Source organism: Puma concolor, unplaced genomic scaffold (assembly GCF_028749965.1).
Source record: "Puma concolor isolate L17-30 unplaced genomic scaffold, mPumCon1.1.hap2 unalloc_scaffold_167, whole genome shotgun sequence".
NCBI lineage: Eukaryota > Metazoa > Chordata > Mammalia > Carnivora > Felidae > Puma > Puma concolor.
In genome coordinates this window covers 1-20,883 of record NW_028240199.1, presented here as the reverse complement: position 1 = coordinate 20,883, position 20,883 = coordinate 1, and the positions used below count along the sequence as shown (strand labels likewise).

General features: G+C 52.7%; 1 protein-coding gene across 1 annotated transcript; it reads right to left on the bottom strand.

The window, feature by feature from the left end:
- Window positions 1-3,026: 3,026 nt before the first annotated feature.
- On the bottom strand, window positions 3,027-18,055 carry CHFR (checkpoint with forkhead and ring finger domains). Its single transcript, XM_086696215.1, has 12 exons — window positions 17,892-18,055; window positions 15,824-15,983; window positions 14,702-14,856; window positions 14,449-14,611; window positions 12,325-12,467; window positions 10,802-10,918; window positions 10,263-10,346; window positions 9,550-9,620; window positions 8,520-8,607; window positions 6,006-6,113; window positions 5,504-5,576; window positions 3,027-4,267 (listed from the first exon to the last, which is right to left on the bottom strand). Exons 1-12 carry the CDS (start codon window positions 17,899-17,901, stop codon window positions 4,225-4,227), a joined length of 1,215 nt encoding a protein of 404 aa, XP_086552341.1. The 5' UTR covers window positions 17,902-18,055; the 3' UTR covers window positions 3,027-4,224.
- Between the last annotated feature and the right edge of the window lie 2,828 nt (window positions 18,056-20,883).

Here is a 20,883-nt window from a genome sequence, read left to right as displayed (position 1 = left end):
CTTCAGAAGAAGACAAACACATGAGAAAAAATGAGAAGTGCACACACAAGGCTTAACAGAGAGACAGTAAGGAGCGTCCCCCGTGCCTCAGGGAAGATGCCCAGTAAAGTGACGTCTTTGTCTTTGTCCGTGCACTCAACCACCAGTCTACCAGGCAGCCGGCAACCATGAGATGCTTGCCCACATCACATGTTTTGGCCAAGTATACAACAGTGAAAAAGACGGGAAGATCCCTGCCCTGGACTCTCGGAGGGGGAGACAGACAGTAAGCAAACGTTTACTTTTCGGTAATGCAGGCACCAGGAAGGACACCCAGCAGGCTAACACCAGAACGGCGGGCCACAGGGCTGCGTGCGGTGGGGTGTCCAGGGAGCACCCTCTGAGAAGTGCGTCTGAACTGAGGGATGGGAAGGGGTCACCGTCTGTGCTCTGCAGCCAGGGTCACTCTTAGAGGGTCCGGGTATAGGAAGGCCCTGTAGGTGGGGTGGGCAGAAGGGGAGATTTTCTGGGGGTGGGGCGGGGCCACCCAGTGCCAGGGCCTCCTGGGCCACGAGATTGTTATTCTTTGCTGTGTAACAAGCCACCCCAAAACATAGTGGCTTTAAACAACTATATTAGTTCTCACAGTTATACTGGTTGGGTGCAGCGGTGTGCTGGTGTTCTAACAAAAATGACATGACCTTGATTTGTAGCATTTACCAGTTTCCACGGTGTGAATCCTCTCCCAACAGGGCAAATTCCCAGCTACCAACATGAGGTCCACAAACGGGCAGGCGGGCAGGGATGTGCACCATTGCAGAGAACCTACACCATGCAGATACACCGATGCAAACACCCACAAGAGACACGATGGTCAGGCAGAGGAAATCCACTGGGAAGGGGGGGGGAGTCCTGAGTGCTCATTACCTTTGTTTCTAACATATCTTATGAATTCCAAACTTGTATGATTTTTAAATGGCTGTGTTTAGGTTACTAGCTCACAACATTGCTGAGGCCAGAACAATTATCTCCTGGGAGCTGGCGAGGCAGCTCTTCTGTAGGTCACTGTGGCTCGTGGTGTGGCTGGCCGCCCTTCAGAATGGAGTCCCCCTCATGCTCCCCTCAATAGCTGGGACAGTGGCTGACAGCAGGAAGGGAATGCACATGGCTTAGCTGTGCTGTGCTTTTGCTAACGCCCAGAGAGGACAGAGCGACACAGGCCCGACTGGGCTAGACTCTAGTGCATCAGGGACCTTGGAATTAATTCTGTAGGGAGCCGTGAATATCAGCACGAGTGTGCCTGGGCTCCTCCATGTGCCCTCCCTCCCAACAAGCTGGCATCTCCAGGGGGAGTAACTGAGACCCACCCAGCCCGATTCCCATTAGGGACAGGCCTGGGCAGGCTGAGGTCTGGCCTGCTGGGTCTAAGCCCCAGAGCTGCTGTCCAGCATCCAGTCCTTCCTGGTGACAAGCCTCGATGCTCCCCTTCCTCTTGCCTGAGGCCACCCCACCTGCCTATGGAGTGCTGACTGCCAGGTGGGCGAGAGGCTCTGGTCTGACCCACAGTGATTAGGTCAGGGGTGGGTTTCCATTTGAACCAGTGGGGAAGTTCACCCGCTTCTGCTTGCTGGAGGCTGAGGTCTGAGCTGCTGCCATAAACAGAGGGAGATGAGGGTTCCCGCGTGGTGTTCTGTTTCCTGCATCCAGCCACATTGAAGCCAGATCGATGCTGGGCTTTCTAAATCCGGTCAGCCCCCAATTCATTTTCTCCCTCCAACCTGGAGGCTGGCTTCCTGCTGCTGGTGTCCCTCATGGCCGTCTGGGTTCAGAGCTGGGCTTCTCGGGGCCTCCTCTCTGCGGGCTGCATGCCAACCCTGTCCACCTCCCCTTTGGTTTGGTCGCTTCCCGGGGTGCAATCTGCCAACATCCCTCTGCTGCTCTCACATCTGGACCCGTGACTCTGACCCCGTCAGCTCTGCTGGATTCTTGGCTGCACCCAGTAAGGCCTCCACAGGACCAACTCCTCCCCTCACAACTCGGACCCACAGGCCAGGACAGGCTGCCCCTTGGAGGGTGCACCACAGATGGGGATATGGGCAGAGCTGGCCCCTCTTCTGACGGGGGCACCAAGGCACCAGAGGGACGCAAGTCTGGGGATGGGCTGAGTGAGGCTGTGGGAGGAGGAGGGGGCAGGCAGCAGAGACCCAGCTGGGCCTGCTCCAGGCCGGGGCCAGAGTACCTGGAGACAAGCACATGGGAGTCCCCAGCTGGCCACTCACCCGAAGCAGACTGTGCCAGGACACCCGCAGCCGGGCTCCGGCCCAACTGTGAGCCTGCTGTTGGGCGGGTGGGAAGGTGTAGACGAACAAGAGTCATAAAGACATCATAAATACACGGCCACCCAGGTCTGTAAAACATCCCATAGAGTAACTGCCCTGGTCCCAACCCGCCCCTCCCCCGACGAGTCAGAGCAGGCCAGCTCTGTGCCGACCTCCCGTACTCACTAGGAAGGAGGAGCCCAAGCTCCGGCAGAGCCAGCCCTGCACTGCGGACCCAGCAGCCCAATGTGACAGGTCCCCTCCCCTTCACAAGGAGCCACTATAGACCAAGTGAAGTCACAGCCTCTGCTTAAACCTAGGCTTACAGAGCTGGAATATCCCTAAGGAGCCACATCTTTGTTCTAACTTTGCAGGAGAGAAGGGAGTGATGAGACGTCGCCCTCTGATGTGGAGGGCAGGCCGCGGTCCCGTGCAGGCTGGGCCCAGGACTTAGACACGAAGCCACAGCTTCAACGTGTGACCAGAAGGGTGTCACTTGGGGCTGCTGGATCCAAGAGATCCTACGCCTCTCCCCTTTTCCCAAGTACTCAGACCTGGGCCCCGACCCCGGGTCCCCCACGCCTGCAGGCCTCGTTCCAGCCACCTGGCTCATGTGAGTGAGGCTGCAGGTGCAACTCTCATGAGCGGGGAGTCAGTAACCAGCGGCGCCGGCAGGCTGTCCCCCATGATGGGAAGGAGCACATCGCAGCCAACACACGGACGAGCGCGTAGGGAGAGAAACAGACACGGCTTGTTTATTAGAATGCGGGAAGGAGGCCTTTTCCACAAACAGCGCTGCTTCTCAGAGTCTGTATCAAGAGCAAGACAACAGTTGAAAATCCTATTCCTGAGAAGAAGCGAAAAGTTACAATTTTGCAAACAAAAATAACAGATGATTTCAACAAACGATAAAAAACTTTTTTTTTTTTTAACAAAGAACAAAATTTCAAGTATTATTCCAGATGACATGGCAAACCCAATGACGGAGACGAGGTCTCACTGGCAAAGGTCCCTGGCGCTCTCGGGGCAGGGGCCGCTCCAGATGGGCTGGGGCACCCCAGGGCTGAACCGGCCCGGCAGGGAATGGAGAAAGACCATGGGGCAGCTCAGCAGGGCCTGTGGCTGTGCCCACGGAGTGGGAAGCGGGCAGCAGGGCTCTGCTCCACGGCGGCTGAGGGTGGAAACAACCCACCTTATGCCCTCCTGGGACAGGGCCACGCACCTAACACTGGGGATCTAGGGTTAGCGGTTCCGGACATCTGATTTTTTTCCTTTTCGTAATAAACAGAAACACATGTTTATTCCTTCAAACACCCTACTATCCCAATTTTAGTCAATTTGTAAATTATATATTACTTGTGCTACAGTTTGTGATAAATCTTACTAAAAGATCAGCACCAAACCTCTTACAAATAGAAACGCCCACGAGTCGTGGCTGTCCCCGAAGCAGGGCTGTGGCTGTGCCCGCAGGCTGTAAGCCTTTGCCCCCTTTCCCTTCAACAACAGGACGTTTCTGACAGACTTTCCTTTTCCTCCCATGAGAGCTTTCTTGAAGAGAGACGTCTGTCTTAGCCACAGTTTTGGGAAAGGTCCAAAGAGCAAACCTGAACGTCGTTGTCTGAGCGCGAGGGGGCGGCTGACAGTGGTTCTTCTGGCTGACGTGCTCTGGTGGCCCCAAGGCCAGAGGAGGGGCTGTTCATGCCACCCCAGGCCTCCCAGGCCACTGGGGTAGGGGGCTCTCGGCAAGAGGGTCTCACGCCACAGAAGAAAAAGCCACGCTACAGTGCCGGACGTAGAGACCCCCAGCTTCCCCCATCCCCGCCGGGGGGCTGTAAAATGCCCTGAAAATGTTTGTATCCGGTATTTTCTGAAACACGCTGTCGCTGACTTCCACTACCCCCACGCCACCTTGGTGCCTCCTAGATACTCAGTTCTTGAACCTTGTCTGTTCACAGATATGATTGAATTTCCTGCAGGGACAAAAAGTCGAATTACACAAGCCAGCATCAAGAAGCATTCCGATAAGCGACTCTGGAGATCACACGCTGGAGAAGCCTGATGAGAAACTGATCGCACGTGCGGGGTGGCTCACAGCAGCAGGGTCTGATCCATCAAAGATATTAACCCCTAGACAGCCTTCTTGTCCTTCTTAAGGTTTAGAAGCCAGACATTTGATTTTTACTTTTTAAAATTCAAGCACCTTAGGTAACTTTCTTAGGGAAGAGACTCAGAGTTGTGCCTCCTCAGAATCCCCCAGTCACCGAGGGCCACCCCGCAGGGCAGAACCAATAGACTTGCCCAGTGGGTGCCAGAGCCACCACCTCCCTCTTTGTGACGAGCAGGTCACCCCCAGAGTAGGACGCACATGCCCTAGCTATCCTTATCCCTGTCTTTATTAAGAAAGAATGGCTAGTTACTAGCCAAATCTCTTTCTCTAAAAGGAAACGGTCTCCTGGACTCTGTCTATGCTCAAATACAAAGCCAGGTTTTTATTCCACGGGATCAGTCCTCCAGGGAGCCTTCACTTGGAGCCTTGTCCCCTGCAAGAAGGGCATCCTCTCAGTAACTGTGATTTGAACCACAAGTGACTGGGGATCACAGTAGCCTCAAGAAGCATCAATCCATGAGGTTGATTTATAGGACACCTCACTTACGGTTTGAAAATGCAGACAAACTTACGTCCGCAGACGAACCCGTGTGGCAAAGCGGACGTCACTGGGAGCGGGAAATGCCCAGTGAGAGCCGCCAAGTTAGAGCTATCACAGACATGTGCTCGCGGCACCAAACACAGACTCAGGGCAGCGGCACACGCCCAGGCCGGTGGTTCAGGAAGTTCTCAGTGACCACGGCCACGGATTCACAAAGTACTAACCCTCCAGTGTGTCAGCGGGAACGACAGCTGTGTTCCACAGACTCAGAGGTAAACGTCTGCATGCAAACGCTTCACGAGATGAGAACAGAAGAGCAGGGTTTTGAAACAACACTAGGGCTGTATACAAACAGAACTAAATGACTATGTTTACGAGTAAGCAGTTAACTGGTTCGTACAGATCTCTAAAAGCCGTGGCGTCAACTTGGCCAAAACACTTAAAAGAAAAAACTCGCCTTCCTGTTAGGAAAAAGAGGGTCTGCTTTCTGCAGGAGGCCCATTCTGGCGCCCTCCCCAGCCCTGGGTGCCTGTGCCCCACCCACAGTGTCTCACTCACATTGCGTGGTGGGCCTTCACCTGAGTGCGGCAGTTGCGGCCCCAATAGCAGTCAGGACGGGATGTTACAGCCACTGGGGAGAGAAAAAGTCACGTGTACGTAGTAACACCCGACACTCACAAACTCAGCTAAGCCAACTTAAGTAAAGACCCAAAGAAAGAAACTACAGCTATAGCATTTTGTCACGCTTTATAACTAGTTTCCTTGCCTGTTCCAAGCTTCCAAGGGGGGGAAAAGTTTACCTAAAAACCCACCTTAGGAAATAAAGACTACTACACTTGCCTATAGGTTGTTTTTGTGAATCCTGTTTTAGAAACGTGTGTCGCGGCCCACGGGCCCAGAGCCTGAGCCAACTTGGGGTCGAGGACAGCCTGGGAATAAGCATGGCCGCCAGGCAGCCCATCTGCCCAGTCTTCTCCCTGCTGGTGCAGACACCCACTGAGAACGCAGATGCCCATCTAGACTAGACAGAACTGAGGCAGGGGGTGAGGGGCTTCCTTACCTGGCAACTCGGAAGCAGGAATGTTCTGCCGATACTGGTAGGTCAGCTCTCGGAAGCTTCTCAGGCCACAGCAGTAACAGAGCACAGTGTTCCCTGTGATTCTGTAATCTGGAAGGACACAGCCTCATGTGGGCATGCCAGTCATCAGGCAGCATCATGTTTCCAGAACAGCAGAATAGCTGTGGCCTTGTAAACTAGTGGGAAACCAGTGCACTGATCCGTAAATGGGGTAGAGACAATGGGCCAGACTTTCAGAAAACAAGAACAAAACCAATCTCGATACCAACTTATTTCCTCACAGCAAAATAATTCCACTTGGATAAAAAATTCAAACGCTTTAAAAATCCAAAAAAGTAGGGGTGCCTGGGTGGCTCGGTCAGTTCAGTGTCCAACTCTGGATTTTGGCTCGGTCATGCCTTGAATCCAAGCCCCACATGGGGCTCTGTGATGGCGGTGTGGAGCCTGCGTGGGATTCTCTCCACCCCTTCCCCCGCTCAAGCATGCGCCCCCGTTCTCTAAGTAAATATATAAGCTTAAAAAAATAGAGCATTTAAAAAAAATTTTTTTTATGTTTATTTTTGAGAGAAAGAGAGAGACAGAATGAAAGCAAGGGAGGTGCAGAGAGAGACGGAGACAGAATCCGAAGCAGGCTCCAGGCTCCGAGCTGTCAGCACAGAGCCGGACATGGGGCGCAAACTCACAGACTGCGAGATCATGACCTGAGCCAAAGTCGGACGCTTAACTGACTGAGCCACCCACGAGCCCCCAAAATAGAGCATTTCTAAAAAAATAGTAACACTAAAAATAAAAATCCAAAAAAGTACTGAGAGGAATGAGTATTATTTTTCTCTTGAGCTGTTTATGTCATAAAAACCAAATAGCACACAGGAAAGGATCTGTAAATCTGACTACCTACAATGTAAACACCACAATGGAAACAAATACAACAAAAGCGAGATACTAATAAAATAGTGGAAAACACATTTGCCACACAAGCAACCATATGTTGCACCTTTAATGACAAAGATATCCTACCAACCCATGCCCCCAAATCCAAATAGACTAACGTAAGTATGGGCCAAGGTCACAGACAAGCCAATGAACCATAAAGCAAAAAGATCTTCAATTCTGCTAATACCCCAACACAGGCAGATAAACCAATGATACATCCCAGTTGCCTTGTCTGTATTTACAGGCGAAGGCAGGGCAGATGGACTCAGGAAGATGCTGAGGCACGTTCTTCTGGGAGGGACAGCGAATATGGCAAAGTCTCAACTGTTTGTTCATACCACCGTCCAACAATTTACTTACTTACTGTTTACTTATTTACTCATGTATTTATTTACTTAATTTATCTTGATGGAACAACTTTTCTAGCCTACCATCCTGCAGGCTCAGAGGCTGCAGTGCTTATTCAGACAGTGAAACGTGGAGAATAACCTAAATATCCTATATTAATGATTTGGTTAAATAAACCATGATACAAAATACTATAGAACAAAAATCAAGGTAGGGGCGCCTGGGTGGCTCAGTCGATTGAGCGTCTGACTCTCAATTGCAGCTCAGGTCATGATCCCGTGGTTTCATGAGCTCAAGCCCTGAGCTGGGATTCTTGGGATTCTCATTCTCCCTCTCTCTCTCTCTCTGCCCCTCCCCAACCTGCACTGTCTCTGTCTCTCTCAAAATAAAGAAACTTGAAAAACAATCCAGGTAAAGAACTTCGCTGACATAGAAAGGGTCTGGGGAATACCACCGAGTGAAGAGCACATGTGGTAGGGTTTCATCTATGAGGACTCTGACCGTGCCCACGTGTGGCAGGTGCACAGGCCATATGGCATCATCACTGGGTCCTCGGGGGTGGGATTCCCTGTGATTTTTGCTTTACCCACCATGCTTCACTCACACGTCTTTCTGGGCCATGCCACCATGGCAGTCCCACCAAGAAGCTAAAGAGAGCTCAGGCCCGCATGTCAGACCGGGTGCCCCCAGGACCGAGGCTGCACAGAACCCGAGACACTCGTGAGCACGTAGCCACTCAGAAGAATTCCCAGAAGCCTCTGAAGTCTTTCACAATAATTTATGTCTTAGGAAAAAAAGTCATTTGTTGATTTTTCTGCACCCTCCCCGAGTGACTAAAACCACATTTCACAATGTCCCGGGTGCCCCTGGGAGACAGGCCAAGCCTGCACCAACACATCAGTGCAAGGCCTACGAGGACCCTGAGGGCTTGAGAAGCACCGGACCCAGGACCCGAAAGATGCCAAGAGGTGGGGTCACAGTCTCTTCAGCTGTGTGCCTTCCTCCCCCACGGCAGAAAAGAGCCTAGAATGTGTCACGTGGGCTCAAATCCTGAAGTACTGGCGCCTGTCTGCCACCCACCGCCAGGGTGGGTGGAGGGTGAGGGCGTACACGCGGGAAGGCAGCCCGGAGGCTCTCCTCCGTAGTGGAGGCAGAGGGGCCACCGCAAACACACTGCTGCACCAGACAGAGGAAGGCAGGTGTGATGGCGCTTACCAGACAGCAGGAACACTCCCCTCTGCAGAGCCACGAGACTTTCAGTCAACATGTTTTTCCACGTCAAACCCCTGGTTGCCAGGTAATTCTGGGATGGGGAAAGAAGGGAAATCTTAGAAATACTAGCTTGGAGAACAGAAGACTAAAATGACAAGAAAGCAAACGTTTCATGAAAGGCCCTTGAACGCGGGCAAGGCCACGGCACAGGCAGGCTAACCACGGCAGGAATTTGCATCAGGCAGTTGTGAGGCCTTCCAGGACCGCAACACACGAGGACCAGGATGCCCGGGACCCGGCAACACGCTCACAAGCTAGTCTGCAAGGGCTCTCTTCCCACATGGCTCTGTCAGAGCCTCAGAAGGAAAGCTAGCTTCCGAAAGCTGAACACACGAGCTACCACATTCTCTCCAAAATCCTGCAGACGCTCCGAGCACAGGAGCGGGGCGACACCCGACCTTGGCCGGGGAGGCTCTAGTGTGGCAACAGCCGCACGACCACACGGTAAGGAAGCTGAGGCTTTGCATCTACACCCTGGCCTCAGCTCTCTTGTGTGGACCTACAAGAGAGCAGCACGTGGACATCTAACCAGAGCACGCGGTGCCAAGGGGCCTGCCATACAGGTCTGGCGTGTGCAACGCTGCATACATGGGAGAGAGGCACAACTCTCACCAAGAGAATGATGTGCACGTTAAACACTGAAATTCTAAGAGCCACGTCAGCTTCAGCTTCCTAAGACGCGAGAAGGACAAAGTCAGAAAAGAGGAAGCCAGAGAGAGGCCCGGGTTCCGGCAAAGGGCCGCCCCGGCCCCCACCCAGACCCCAAAACTCTGCGTGGGGCACACAGGCACCGGAGCCATGGCGTGATGGGCATGAAGGAAATAACCTCTTGGAAGACAGGAACACATGGGAAAACACCAATGTGGTGAGCTCGGCGGCAGGACTAGTCAGAGCCACTGGGAGAGCTGAAAGCCTCCTGGGGGCCTCTTCTAGGCCTGAGCCCCCACCCGCGCCTGTACGTGAAGTCCCCTACCTTCAGGATGTCCGACTCATAGTGATTATTGCTGAGAACCCCGTCCAGACACCTGTCACCCAGGTCCAGCTCTGCCAAATGGAAGGAAGCAAAGTCACCGTCTTACAATCTATGAAAGTATTGTTCACCGACAGCTAAGATAACCAAATTTCCTTTCTTACGGTCCAGAAAGAATAAAAGCTTCCATTGTAAAATATGGTTTTAAAAAGAGAACAAGTAAAATGACTTCTGACAGCTTTCTCCGTCCCCTGGGCACCTGGTCTGGCACTGTGAGGTCTGAATGCTGCAGCCAGGCGATGTTTTTGTTGGTGGTGTTCCTCGCACATAAGTAAACCCTCCTGACTGAGCTCAGTATCCCCGTAGTTGTTACTGCCTGGTTTTGAGCTAGCAGAGGGACACTTCTAAATGTCAAACACAGGGGGCGCCTGGGTGGCTCAGTCTTGGCTCAGGCCAAGATCTCAAGGTTCACAGGATCAAGCCCCATGCTCATGCGGGGCAGAGCCTAGCTGGGATTCTCTCTCTCCCTTCCTCTCTCTGCCCTTTCCCTGCTCTTGTATGCGCACTAAGTAAATAAATAAACATTTAAAAAAATGTCAAACGTGTATGAGAAGCAGGTCATCGACGGTGGCCCCTCTCAAGTCGGGCCACGCTAGCCCACCAGCACCCTCAAATGCAGCAAGAGGATAGGCAGAGAGCTGAAGTGCCGGCATTACCACAGAACGGGGCCAGGCAGCCGAGACAGCCGGCCCGGGCGCAGCCCCAGTACAGGTGGCAGAAAGGCTGCAGGCAAACGGCACCTGTGGACACAGCACAAGCACCAGTCAGGCCATTTCGGCGAGGAGTAAATTCACATAACCATTAAATAAATGGAAAAGTCCATGTTAACAGCAATCCCAGAGTTGCAAATCACAGCACTGTATTTCATCTATTACATTCAAGAGTGACACGTTATGAAAATATGATGCTCCTGATGCGGCAACAAAGGTCAGAGGCAGCCTCCAGAAGGAGAACCACCCATACATGGAAACTCGGTGAATGAAGGGGTGGGTCATCAACTGACAGGAAAAGATGGTCATTCGATGTGGCTGCACACACAACTGAGTACGCAGATGAGGAAACAGACCCACATCTTCACAGCACACCACACACACAGTCAGCAACGCTCTGAAACCTGACCCTAGAAGGACGCAGGAGAGGCTCTGCGGTGGGGAGGCCGCTCAGGCAGGCAGCGTCCGTGCACACCCTTACTCACACTGCTGGGGGGCGATGCGGGGGTCCTGCTCACGTTCTGCCCTCCGGTCGGGCATGGGCTGGAAGCAGCAAGTGCAGATGGCATGGCTTCCTTGCAGGGCACACACGTAATCCTGGGCTGCGGAACAGACAGGATATTCAGGCCGCGTACATCAGGACACAGGCAGAAATAGGAGATTCGATGCACGCCTAGGGACGTGGCTGGAAGGTCCACAAGGAGACAGATCCACAGGAAAACCCAGGGAGAACTCACACCCGTTTTCTGAAACTACAAAACGGTAGTCTGCCATTTTTTTTTTTTTTTTAACGTTTATTTTTGAGACAGAGAGAGACAAAGCATGAACGGGGGAGGGTCAGAGAGGGAGACACAGAATCTGAAACAGGCTCCAGGGTCTGAGCTGTCAGCACAGAGCCCGATGCGGGGCTCGAACTCACGGACCGCGAGATCATGACCTGAGCCGAAGTCGGCCGCTTAACCGACTGAGCCACCCAGGCGCCCCGGTAGTCTGCCATTTAAACGACACATTTGAAATAGAATGAAAAATAAACAAACGTGATACTTCAGTTCAGCAGTTATAGCAAGATTTCAAAGATCACTTGAAGGTTTTCTACCATTTCCTTGGGCCATAAAGCACATGCCATAAAACAATAGAGCAAGTTCTATATTTAATCTCTGTCTCTTCCAAATAAACAGGTGGCAGGCCTGGGGGCCATGACTGGCTGACCTCCACCCCCCCAACAGCTGTGTCCACACAGCTCAGCCACGGCCACTCAATGACCACACGGGAAGCTCTGTCTATGCACGCACACCTGCTATAGGCCCATCCCACTGGGGACTTCCAGTCTGAAAATGACACCGCACCTTCGGAATGGCAGAGTCGGGAGGCAACCAGGCCCCACCCTGCCCATCTGTCCACGGGCCACCCATGGAGAGAGCTGCAGCACCGCATCAGGGTGCATGGCTCTGAACATGGCTTTGGGTCATGATCCTGAGTCAGTGGCCTCATGACAGGCTCAGGCCCACATCAGCTAAGAAACTGGGCCCTACTGAAGAATGGCCAGGGCCAAAAACATGGATTCCACATGTTCTCTCTCCCTTTCTCAATGGCACCTGAGGACCCGCCAGTGGGCAGAGCTCAGGGTGGCTCTGATGACACAACAGCCTGCTGTCGAAAAGAAGCCAGGCTCTCACTGAGGGGCGCATGTAGGGGTCATTTCAGCTTTAGCAAGCAGCCCTGGGGATGCCAAAGCCCAAAGCAGTGGGCTGGGGGTCTGTGTCAGAATGAGGAATGAACCCCCCGGGAGGGCCCAGGAGCAGAGATCCACGAGAGATCAACTTAACTCTCTCTGGTTTCTGAACCCACAACAGAGTACAAGCAGCAACAAGGTAGGAGAGGGTAGGACAAGGGAGGCAGTGACCGGAGCGGGGTGGGAGCGGGGGAGGAGCCAGAAGGAAAAAAAAAAATACGGCAGCGCCCTGGGTGGTCACAGCAGGACAACAGCACGGAAGGCGCGGCGTCTCACCTGTCGTGACGCTGGCGGACGTGGACGGTGCATCCCCGGGAGCCTGCGCTGCCCCTGGCTCACTGCCAGGCCCCGGGCAGGGGAGGGGCTGGCCCGCCTGCCTCCGGTACTCAGGGCACTGTCTGCACACGATGTACGGCTGGCTGCAAGGAAGCACACGGGCACACGGGGTGCGGAGAAGCAGTGAGCTCTGCCCTGGCACACGTGGGGGGCGGCACCAACGCCCCCAGCCCCGATGACCAGAGGAGACCCAGATCCCCAGCCTGGAGGCATCTGTCCGCCCACAGACCTCATCCCTCCTTCACGCCTCAGCTCTGCGTCTGCTGCCGCCCGGCGTGCGTGAAGGGGACAGATGGCACGTCCCCACTGGACACCCGGTCAGTGCTCACGCCGGAGCAGCGGCAGGGAGGGCCCCGTTCCCTGCTACCTGCTGGCTCCCCTTTGCTGTAAGGTTTCCAGAGACCCCCCGCCCCCCGCCCCCCCTCCGCGGCTCCTACGGTTCGGAGACACATTGTGCCCACCCCGGTTTCCAGCACAGTGTCCACCGGAGTGTGGCCACTCAGTCCCCACGTTGGGCACGACCCACTCTCACAGGTATGATGCTGGGCGAGCTGTGAACTACGTCCAGGAGCACACTCAGGCCCATCACCCTAGGCACCTATGAAACGGTGTTAAAGTCTGAACAAAATGTGCCACAGCTGAATGCTGCTGTCGTCCGGGGACTTCCCGGCGGGCCACCCAGCTGTGTGCACTTCAGCTGCGCTTTCCAAACAATGCAGATAGTTAACAAAAAATGAACCCACAGGAAACACACCTACAGACCCTCCCCTCCTCTCAGAGAACGCTGCCCTGAGCCTGTCTCCAACGGCAGGAGCCAACAAGGGAAGAACGGGGAAGATGTGACCGGAAAACAACTAGTGAGAAGCCGCTTGACCTCATTTCGGAACCATATGACCTTCGTCTCAGGCCACACCAACTGTCAACAGGGTTTCCCGACATCCCTCCACAAACCTCAGGGGCCACCACCAGGACCCCTCTGACAGGCATACGATGACACAGGTGCCAGGCCCAGCAAGGCGCCTTCCCGGTGAGGCTCTCTGAGCTGAAGCAGCCTCGCGAGCTAACTGGATGTGCGCTCAGAGCTGTGACTGTAGGGTCTGTCCCGCAGCACTGCCTCTCCAGTCAGAATTCGGGAAACAGCATAGAACCGTATGTACAGCAGGATCCCGTCTTTATGAGAATATTTAAAGTATATCGCCTTTTACTTTGTTAACAAAGGAAATACGAGTGACTACATACAGGAGTTGCCAGAAGGATACACAATAAAATGTTCATACTACAGCGATTTTATTACTTTCTGCTTCACCACTATTTCTAAATTTTACAAAAAGAAACAAAAAGTAATTAATTAGGGGATTTGATTTTTGTCTCTTCAAATGTCATGACCCACCCAAAACACGCACTGTGGACTTCTGAGTCCGCAGACAGCAGCATTCTACAGCAAATAAAACAAGGTCTGCTAGAATCACATCCTCTTGGCCAGGTGACCGTGGCTTTCCTGCAATAATATCCTCACAAATGACGATACTGCAACTCACACCGTGGGACTCCGGTCACCAGCTGAGCTAGAGGAAGCGTGCCCACAGTAGACAAAGAACACATTAAATCCTGCACCCCGTCGTAGCCAATGCATCGAGGCACCTGAGGAGGTGTCGGCAGGTAACAAGGGACGGGTTATGGCAGTCATTTTCTAACAGACGTCAGTCTAACCACTACCCCGCACACCCTGAACTCACACAGGGCCGTACACCAGTTACATCTCACTAACGTGGGGAGGAAGAAGATAAGCAACAAAAGAGAATAAATATCGCGTGTATGCCTGAGAAGGGAAGGGGTACTGGAGAAGGCTGGTGGCAAATCCCCCCACCATCAGCAAACTGAGCGGCCGTCCTCAGCCGGCGCCCGCCCCGTCCTCACCATGCCCGAGGCGGGCGCCGTCACTGGCTGACGTCACACATCAGAACGCAGACCACTCACGAGCTGGGCCACTCGGGACAGAGCCGGGACTCGGGCCCCATGCTGCCTCCAGCTCCCCGCTCCGCTCAGAGCCAGGCACAAGCTCACCTGATGTCCGAGGACTCGCTGTCTGCGTCTGACAGCTCCAGCAGGTCCTCCGAACTGCCCTCCTCATCAGAGAAAGACCTTCTGACTTTGGGCTGCAGCATGTCTTGAGTGATCTTGTTCCTGGCAGCCATGCTCCGCACGTCTTCCTCGCTGCGACTCTTGTCTGGAATTCAAAGGACATGGCTCTGCTGGCCGAGGGGCCCCTGGAGAGACACCCCGCCGTCTCCTGGAGCTGGGCGGGCTCCCCACTTGCCTGGGTGCTGGAGAAGGTACGCCTCCACCAGGTTGTTCAGGATGTGGTTTTTACAGATCCTCTCCACCGGACAGCGGCAGGTGGGGCAGAAGGCGGAGCGCTCCATCCAGCCCGAGTAGCAGGCGGCACAGAAGGTGTGCATGCAGGGCTGCAGGCTGAGGGCACAAGGACAGGTCTTCAGACGCCCCCCACGGAGCACTTGCAGGTGGAGCCTCTGTCTGCCAAGCCGTGGCAGCCCCCCGGATGCCAGGACACACGGGGCATGGCCTGCCTGGAGCCTGAGAGGCAGGGGCCCTAGTTCATGCTGCGTCTTTCCCAGAGGAGGACATGGCCTCACTCGGGCTGAGGGTCGGTTACAAATTAGCCACCCACCAAGCTCACTTGGTCCAGCAGAGACTAGAACCCATGCTTCTCGGTGTGGATGGTGGGCTGGGGGGGGGGGGGGGGGGAGGACACACCCGCCCTGCGTACAGTGCCCACTGGCGGCAGCATCTGCACGCTCCGCCGACTGGGAGTGTCACCTGCCTTCCATAAGCCAGGTGAGAAACAGTTCCCGTGCAAGAACAGCTTTCACCCTAAACTACTTTAATTTGGTCCTTGTTAATTAAAAGGAACCAGAAGTGACCATCCGTATTCCGAGAGGGACGGTCAAGCAGGCTGTGACTCCAGGAATATGAGGAACCGGGACACCGAACGCCAAAAAGGCCTGCATTTAAGTGGAGACTCGGACAGGCTCTCATTCTTAAGTCCCCACAGAAAAGCCGGGAGAGGGCTGTCCCCAAGCCGCTCCTGGGGGCCTCATCTGGGGGCACTCCCTCTGTGCCGATGACGCCCCCTCAAAGCTCAGCACGGTTCTCCCGTTCTGCGTCCAAGGCGCGCCAGGCCTCTTGGGTCGGTCGTGATGGGTGCGGACCGAGGCCGCTGTCACCTCGCCTCGCAGGCTCTTCTACAGCCGTAGTTACCACGGCCAGGTTCTCAGCGTGGTGGCCACACGAGCGGCACGACGGCAGCGCCCCGAGCCGAGCCGCACGGATGCGGCCCGGAGGCCTGCTTGCCGGAGGCCGCTCCCCACCCCCGCCGCCACCCCACGACACCCCCGCGGGCCCCCCGCGGCGAGCGCACCTCACGCAGTCGTGCAGCAAGTCCTGGCAGATGATGCACGTGAGTGTCTCCTCCATCTTGTCCGGCTTCACGGCCTCGGGTCTGACGCCCCCGAGGGCGGTGTGGGCGTCGCTACACTGGTCCGCAACCAGCAACTGCAGGCTCAGCTCGGCCTCCCCCTCTGCGAGAAAGGGGCACATGCCCACCATCAACCAAGGAAGAAACAGACACCGGGTCTTTTTTGTTTTAGGAACATCTTAACCTGTGGACAGAAGACACAGCCCTCACTGCTGTGTGTAGTTTATTTATTTTTTTAAGTATATTTATTTTGAGAGAGAGCATGTGGCTGGGGGAGGGGCAGAAAGACAGGGAGAATCCCAAGACGGGGAGGGAGGGAGGGAGGGAGGGAGGGAGAGAGGGAGAGAGGGAGAGAGAGAGAGAGGGGGAGAGAGAGAGAGAGAGAGAGAGAGAGGAGAGGGAGAAGGAGAGCGAGCGAGAGAGAGGAGAGAGAGAGAGAGCCCCCCACCGCTCTCGTTCTCCCCGCCCCCCAAGCAAGCTCTGTGCTCAGAGTGTGGAGCCTGACATGGGACTCAAGCCGAAGAGTGGTGAGATCATGACCTGAACCGAAGTTGGACGCAGAACGGACTGAACCACCCAGGCACCCCTGTTTGTATTTTAAAGAAGGCCTAAAGTAAGTCCCAAGTTCCAGTACCCTTAAGTTTTGGTTTAGAAGAACAATGGCATAAAAAGAAGCATTCGGGATACATGGTTAAAAGATTAAGGTGGCTTGTCACACAATATTTGTGTATAATCATCGTTTTTGTTTATACAAAAAACATGACTTGTGTATGTCCTGGAAAATATAGACTCTCCGACGTTACCAAGAGCTTTTAACTTCTTTTTTTCCTTTTCTTCTGCTGGTGTTCTATAGTGCTCATAGATTAATTTTTATTTTTAACAAAAGAAATACTTGCACACAATTTACAAAATCAAATATTAAGAGGGCACTAGCCCTCTGCCCTGGCCTGTCCTCACCTCCAACCTCCCTCCTCTGAGGAAACTACTTTCATGTTTTTGGGTGTTTCTCCTGGCGTGGACCTCCAGGTTTCTGAACTGTAATGCTCTGTTGAGGCTGACTGACTTTAGACACCGTCCATCTCCCGACATCTATTCAGATAGAGAAGGATTCTGCCCCCTGGCCCCATTCACCATATTATCGTAACACAATTGTTAGTTTGGTATATTGTATTTGTTAGTTCCATGCATCGTATTTACGTTACTATGCTTAGGTAAATATTCACTGCTGAGCCAAACAGTACACCAAAATTAATTTTTCTTCCTTCTACAATTTTTCATTTTTGCTAGAGTAAAAAAAAGGCCTCATTTGTATACCTACTTTTTTACGTACTGTTGCTGATTTTTTTCGACACCCTCCTCAAGCCAGTCGCTTCAATTTTCCACTCAACACATCCAATATCCTCGTCTCCTTCCCTGAGGCCTGCCCTCCCTCCCAGAGCCCCCCGGCCTCACTGCTCCAACCGCAGGCTGCTCTCAGGCCTACAGCACAGCCACTGTCCCATTACATGTTCCCAAGTATCTTTTACAATCCTTTTAACTTTGGCTTTTTAAGGGCAGATTTTTCTCTAAGTCACCTTTCTTTTTTCAAATCATTATTACTTTGAGAGAGAGCACGCATGCACAAGCAGGGGCGGGGCGGGGGGACGGAGGACCCAAAGTGGGCTCTGTGCTACCAGCAGGGAGCCCCATGCGGGGCTCGAACCCACCAACCGTGAGATCATGACCTGAGCCACAGTTGGACACCTAACCGACTAGGCCACCCAGGTGCATATTCTTAAAAACCGATAGTCATATCAAGACAGAACTGCAACTCAGAATGCACTGCTTCCAGACCATCAGCATAACCAGATAATAAATAGGGTTCAACCCCGATGCTGTCAAAAGGAAAAAAAGGCTCACATTGCCATTTTGAAAATGCGGAGGCATCCGCTTCCACAGAAGGGGAGGCCCCATCAGGAGCAGCTCAACAGCTCTCAAGGGCCAGAGATACACAAAACGGTGAGACTCTGACCTGCTTTCATTCTCTTCGTGACAGGCTCCAAATCCTCTTGGTCCCGGGACCCTGGCAGAGAGAAGGGTGCTCCTTCTCTGTCTGGGAGAGCCGAAGGGAAGGTGGGGATTTCATCATTTGCCACAGACGGACCACATTCTTTTGGGGAGACGCCTGCATCTCTGAAGTCTGTGAGAGGGACAAACAAGACAGGTTTATTTTTTAATTTGAGAGAGAGAGAGAGAGAGAGAGAACGTCAGCGGGGGAGAGCGGCAGAGGGAGAGACAAAGAATCTCAAGCAGGCTCCATGCTCAGCCCAACACAGGGCTAGATCCCACAACCCTGGGATCTTGACCTGAGTCGAAATCAAGAGCTGGATGCCTAACAGCTGAGCCACGCAGGCGCCCCAACAAGAAAAGTTCTGATTCGTGCAGCCTGGAAGCAGAGGGTACGGCAGGTAAACCACCACAGATTCAAACCAGGCCTAGGTGTTCCAAGATGCCGTATTCTCAGTAATACACGCTTACAGAAACACTCGGCTCACACTTCTGAGGTGCACACGCGCCCACTACTGGGCTCGGGGGAGCTGGGCCAGCAGCACAGCCACTGGGAAAGAAACGCAGAGGTGTCTGTGACCGGGGTGGCGGTGCCGGGGTCAGCTGTGGGACATTTGGTCTAAGACAGGGCCAATCCGTGTGCTAGCGGCCCCATAACATTCCCTGTGCTCTGAGCAGCACTGGCACAGAGGGACACACAGGCCTCTCAGGAGAGGGACGCAGCAGGCTTCAGATTACAAGGAGATGGAAGCCAGACAGGGATGCTGCGTGTGAACTATTTCCCAAGGAGTCACGAATTTAAACGAGCCTGGCAGAAAGGTTAAGGAGACTTTCTAATAACCTTTATCTTAATCAAGACCTAGTGTGTAACACCATACTACAGTACATATCCGGTCTATAATACTCAAGTGTTGTTACTTTGAAAAAGAAACTGCCCTACAGCAGCCAAACAAAAGAAGTTAGTAAAATTGTTTGGGGAGCAAATCAGCTCATACAGCAAAGGGAGAAAAGAGGGAGCTTCCTGGGCTGGCTGCTGGCTCTGGTTCTCACTCCCACCATGGTCTCAAGGACTTTCTATGCTCAGTCGAGCTTCTCACTCCAGAATGAAGATGATGATGATGGTACTCTCCGACAGACAAAGGGTGAGGATTCATCTGAAACTTATGAAATAAGTTGGCACCAAACCTCACATTTAGGAGGCTGGTTATTTTGTTAGTATGTATACACTGAGGCATGCAGATAGAAAAATTTCCCCAACATTACACAATGGGAGGCAAGCTTTCCATCGGATTTGCTTACAGCAAGATTTTGTTTAAGCTTTTATTTGTTAATTGCACAATATATAAACACACTGCCCTTTCACGGTGGAATCAACAATTGTGTGCATACACAGACACAAGTCACATTTTCTTTATCCATCCATCCATCGAGGGACATTTAGGTTGTTTCCAAGTCTTTGGCCTTTGTGAATAGTCTGCAATGAACATGGGGTGCAGACATCTCTTGGAGACAGTGATTTCAATGCCTCTGGATATATATCCAGGAGTAAGGTTACTGGACCAAATGGTCGTTCTATTTTTAAAATCTTTTTTTGTTTTGTTTTGTTTTGAGAGAGAGCATGCACGAGTAGGGGAGGGGCAAAGAAGGGGTGAGAGAATTTTTGTTTTAATTTTTTTTAATGTTTATTTATTTTTGAGAAAAAGAAAATCAGAGTGCAAGCAGGGGAGAGGAAAAGAGAGAGGGAAACACAGAATCTGAAGCAGACTCTAGGCTCTGAGCTGTCAGCACAGAGCCTGATGTGGGGTTTGAACCACGAACTGTGAGATCACGACCTGAGCCAAAGTCAGACACTTAACTGACTAAGCCACACAGGCACTCCTAAATTTTTTTAATGGTTGGATTTATTGACTTATTTTTTTTAATTTTTCTTTTACATTTATTTATTTTTGAGAGACAGAGAGAGACAGAGAATGAGCAGGGGAGGGGCAGAGAGAGAGGGAGACACAGAATCAGGAGCAGGCTCCAGGCTCTGAGCTGTCAGCACAGAGCCCGACATGGGGCTCGAGCCCACAAACCACGAGATCGTGACCTGAGCTGAAGTCGGACGCTTAACCGACTGAGCCACCCAGGTGCCCCCAATTGACTTTTTATTTTTAATTATTTTTTAAATGTTTATTTTTGGGGTGCCTGGGTGGCTCAGTCGGTTGGGCACCCGACTTCGGCTCAGGTCATGATCTCACAGTTTGTGGGTTCGAGCCCCGTGTCGGGCTCTGTGCTGACAGCTTGGAGCCTGGAGCCTGCTTTGGGTTCTGTGTCTCCCTCTCTCTCTGCTCTTCCCCTGCTCACGTGCTCTTTAAATGTTTATTTTTGAGAGAGAGAGAGAGCGGAGGAGGGGCAGAGAGAGAGCGGACAGAGGATCGGGCAGAGAGAGAGCGGACAGAGGATCGGAAGCAGGCTCCATGCTGCAAGCATGGAGCCTGATATGGGGCCCGAACCCACGAACCGAGAGATTATGACCCTTAACCGACTGAGACATCCAGGCGCCCCCATTGACTGTTTTTTTTTTAATTGTGGTTTTTGCCTTTGTATCACGTATAAAGAAAAATTCCCCCAAATTATATAAATAATCACCTTTGTTTTCATCAGGCACTATTGTGGTTTACATTCAAACCCATCTTGAAGTAGTTTGTTGTAATGGATGAGGGACAAAACCACCTTTATTTTCTTTCAAATGTTAATCACTTCTCTCATTAAACAACCCAGTTTTGCTCGTGGCTTTGAACTGCCATATTCATTGCTAAATTCTTACACGCTTGGACCGTTATACTTTATTTATCTGCATATTTTTTCTGCGGCCAGTGTCAAATTTTTTTTAGTCCTTTAATAATGTTACATGGACTTGTTCACATTCATTATTTTGTATTTCTAAAAGTGTCGACGGGTGCCTGGGTGGTTCA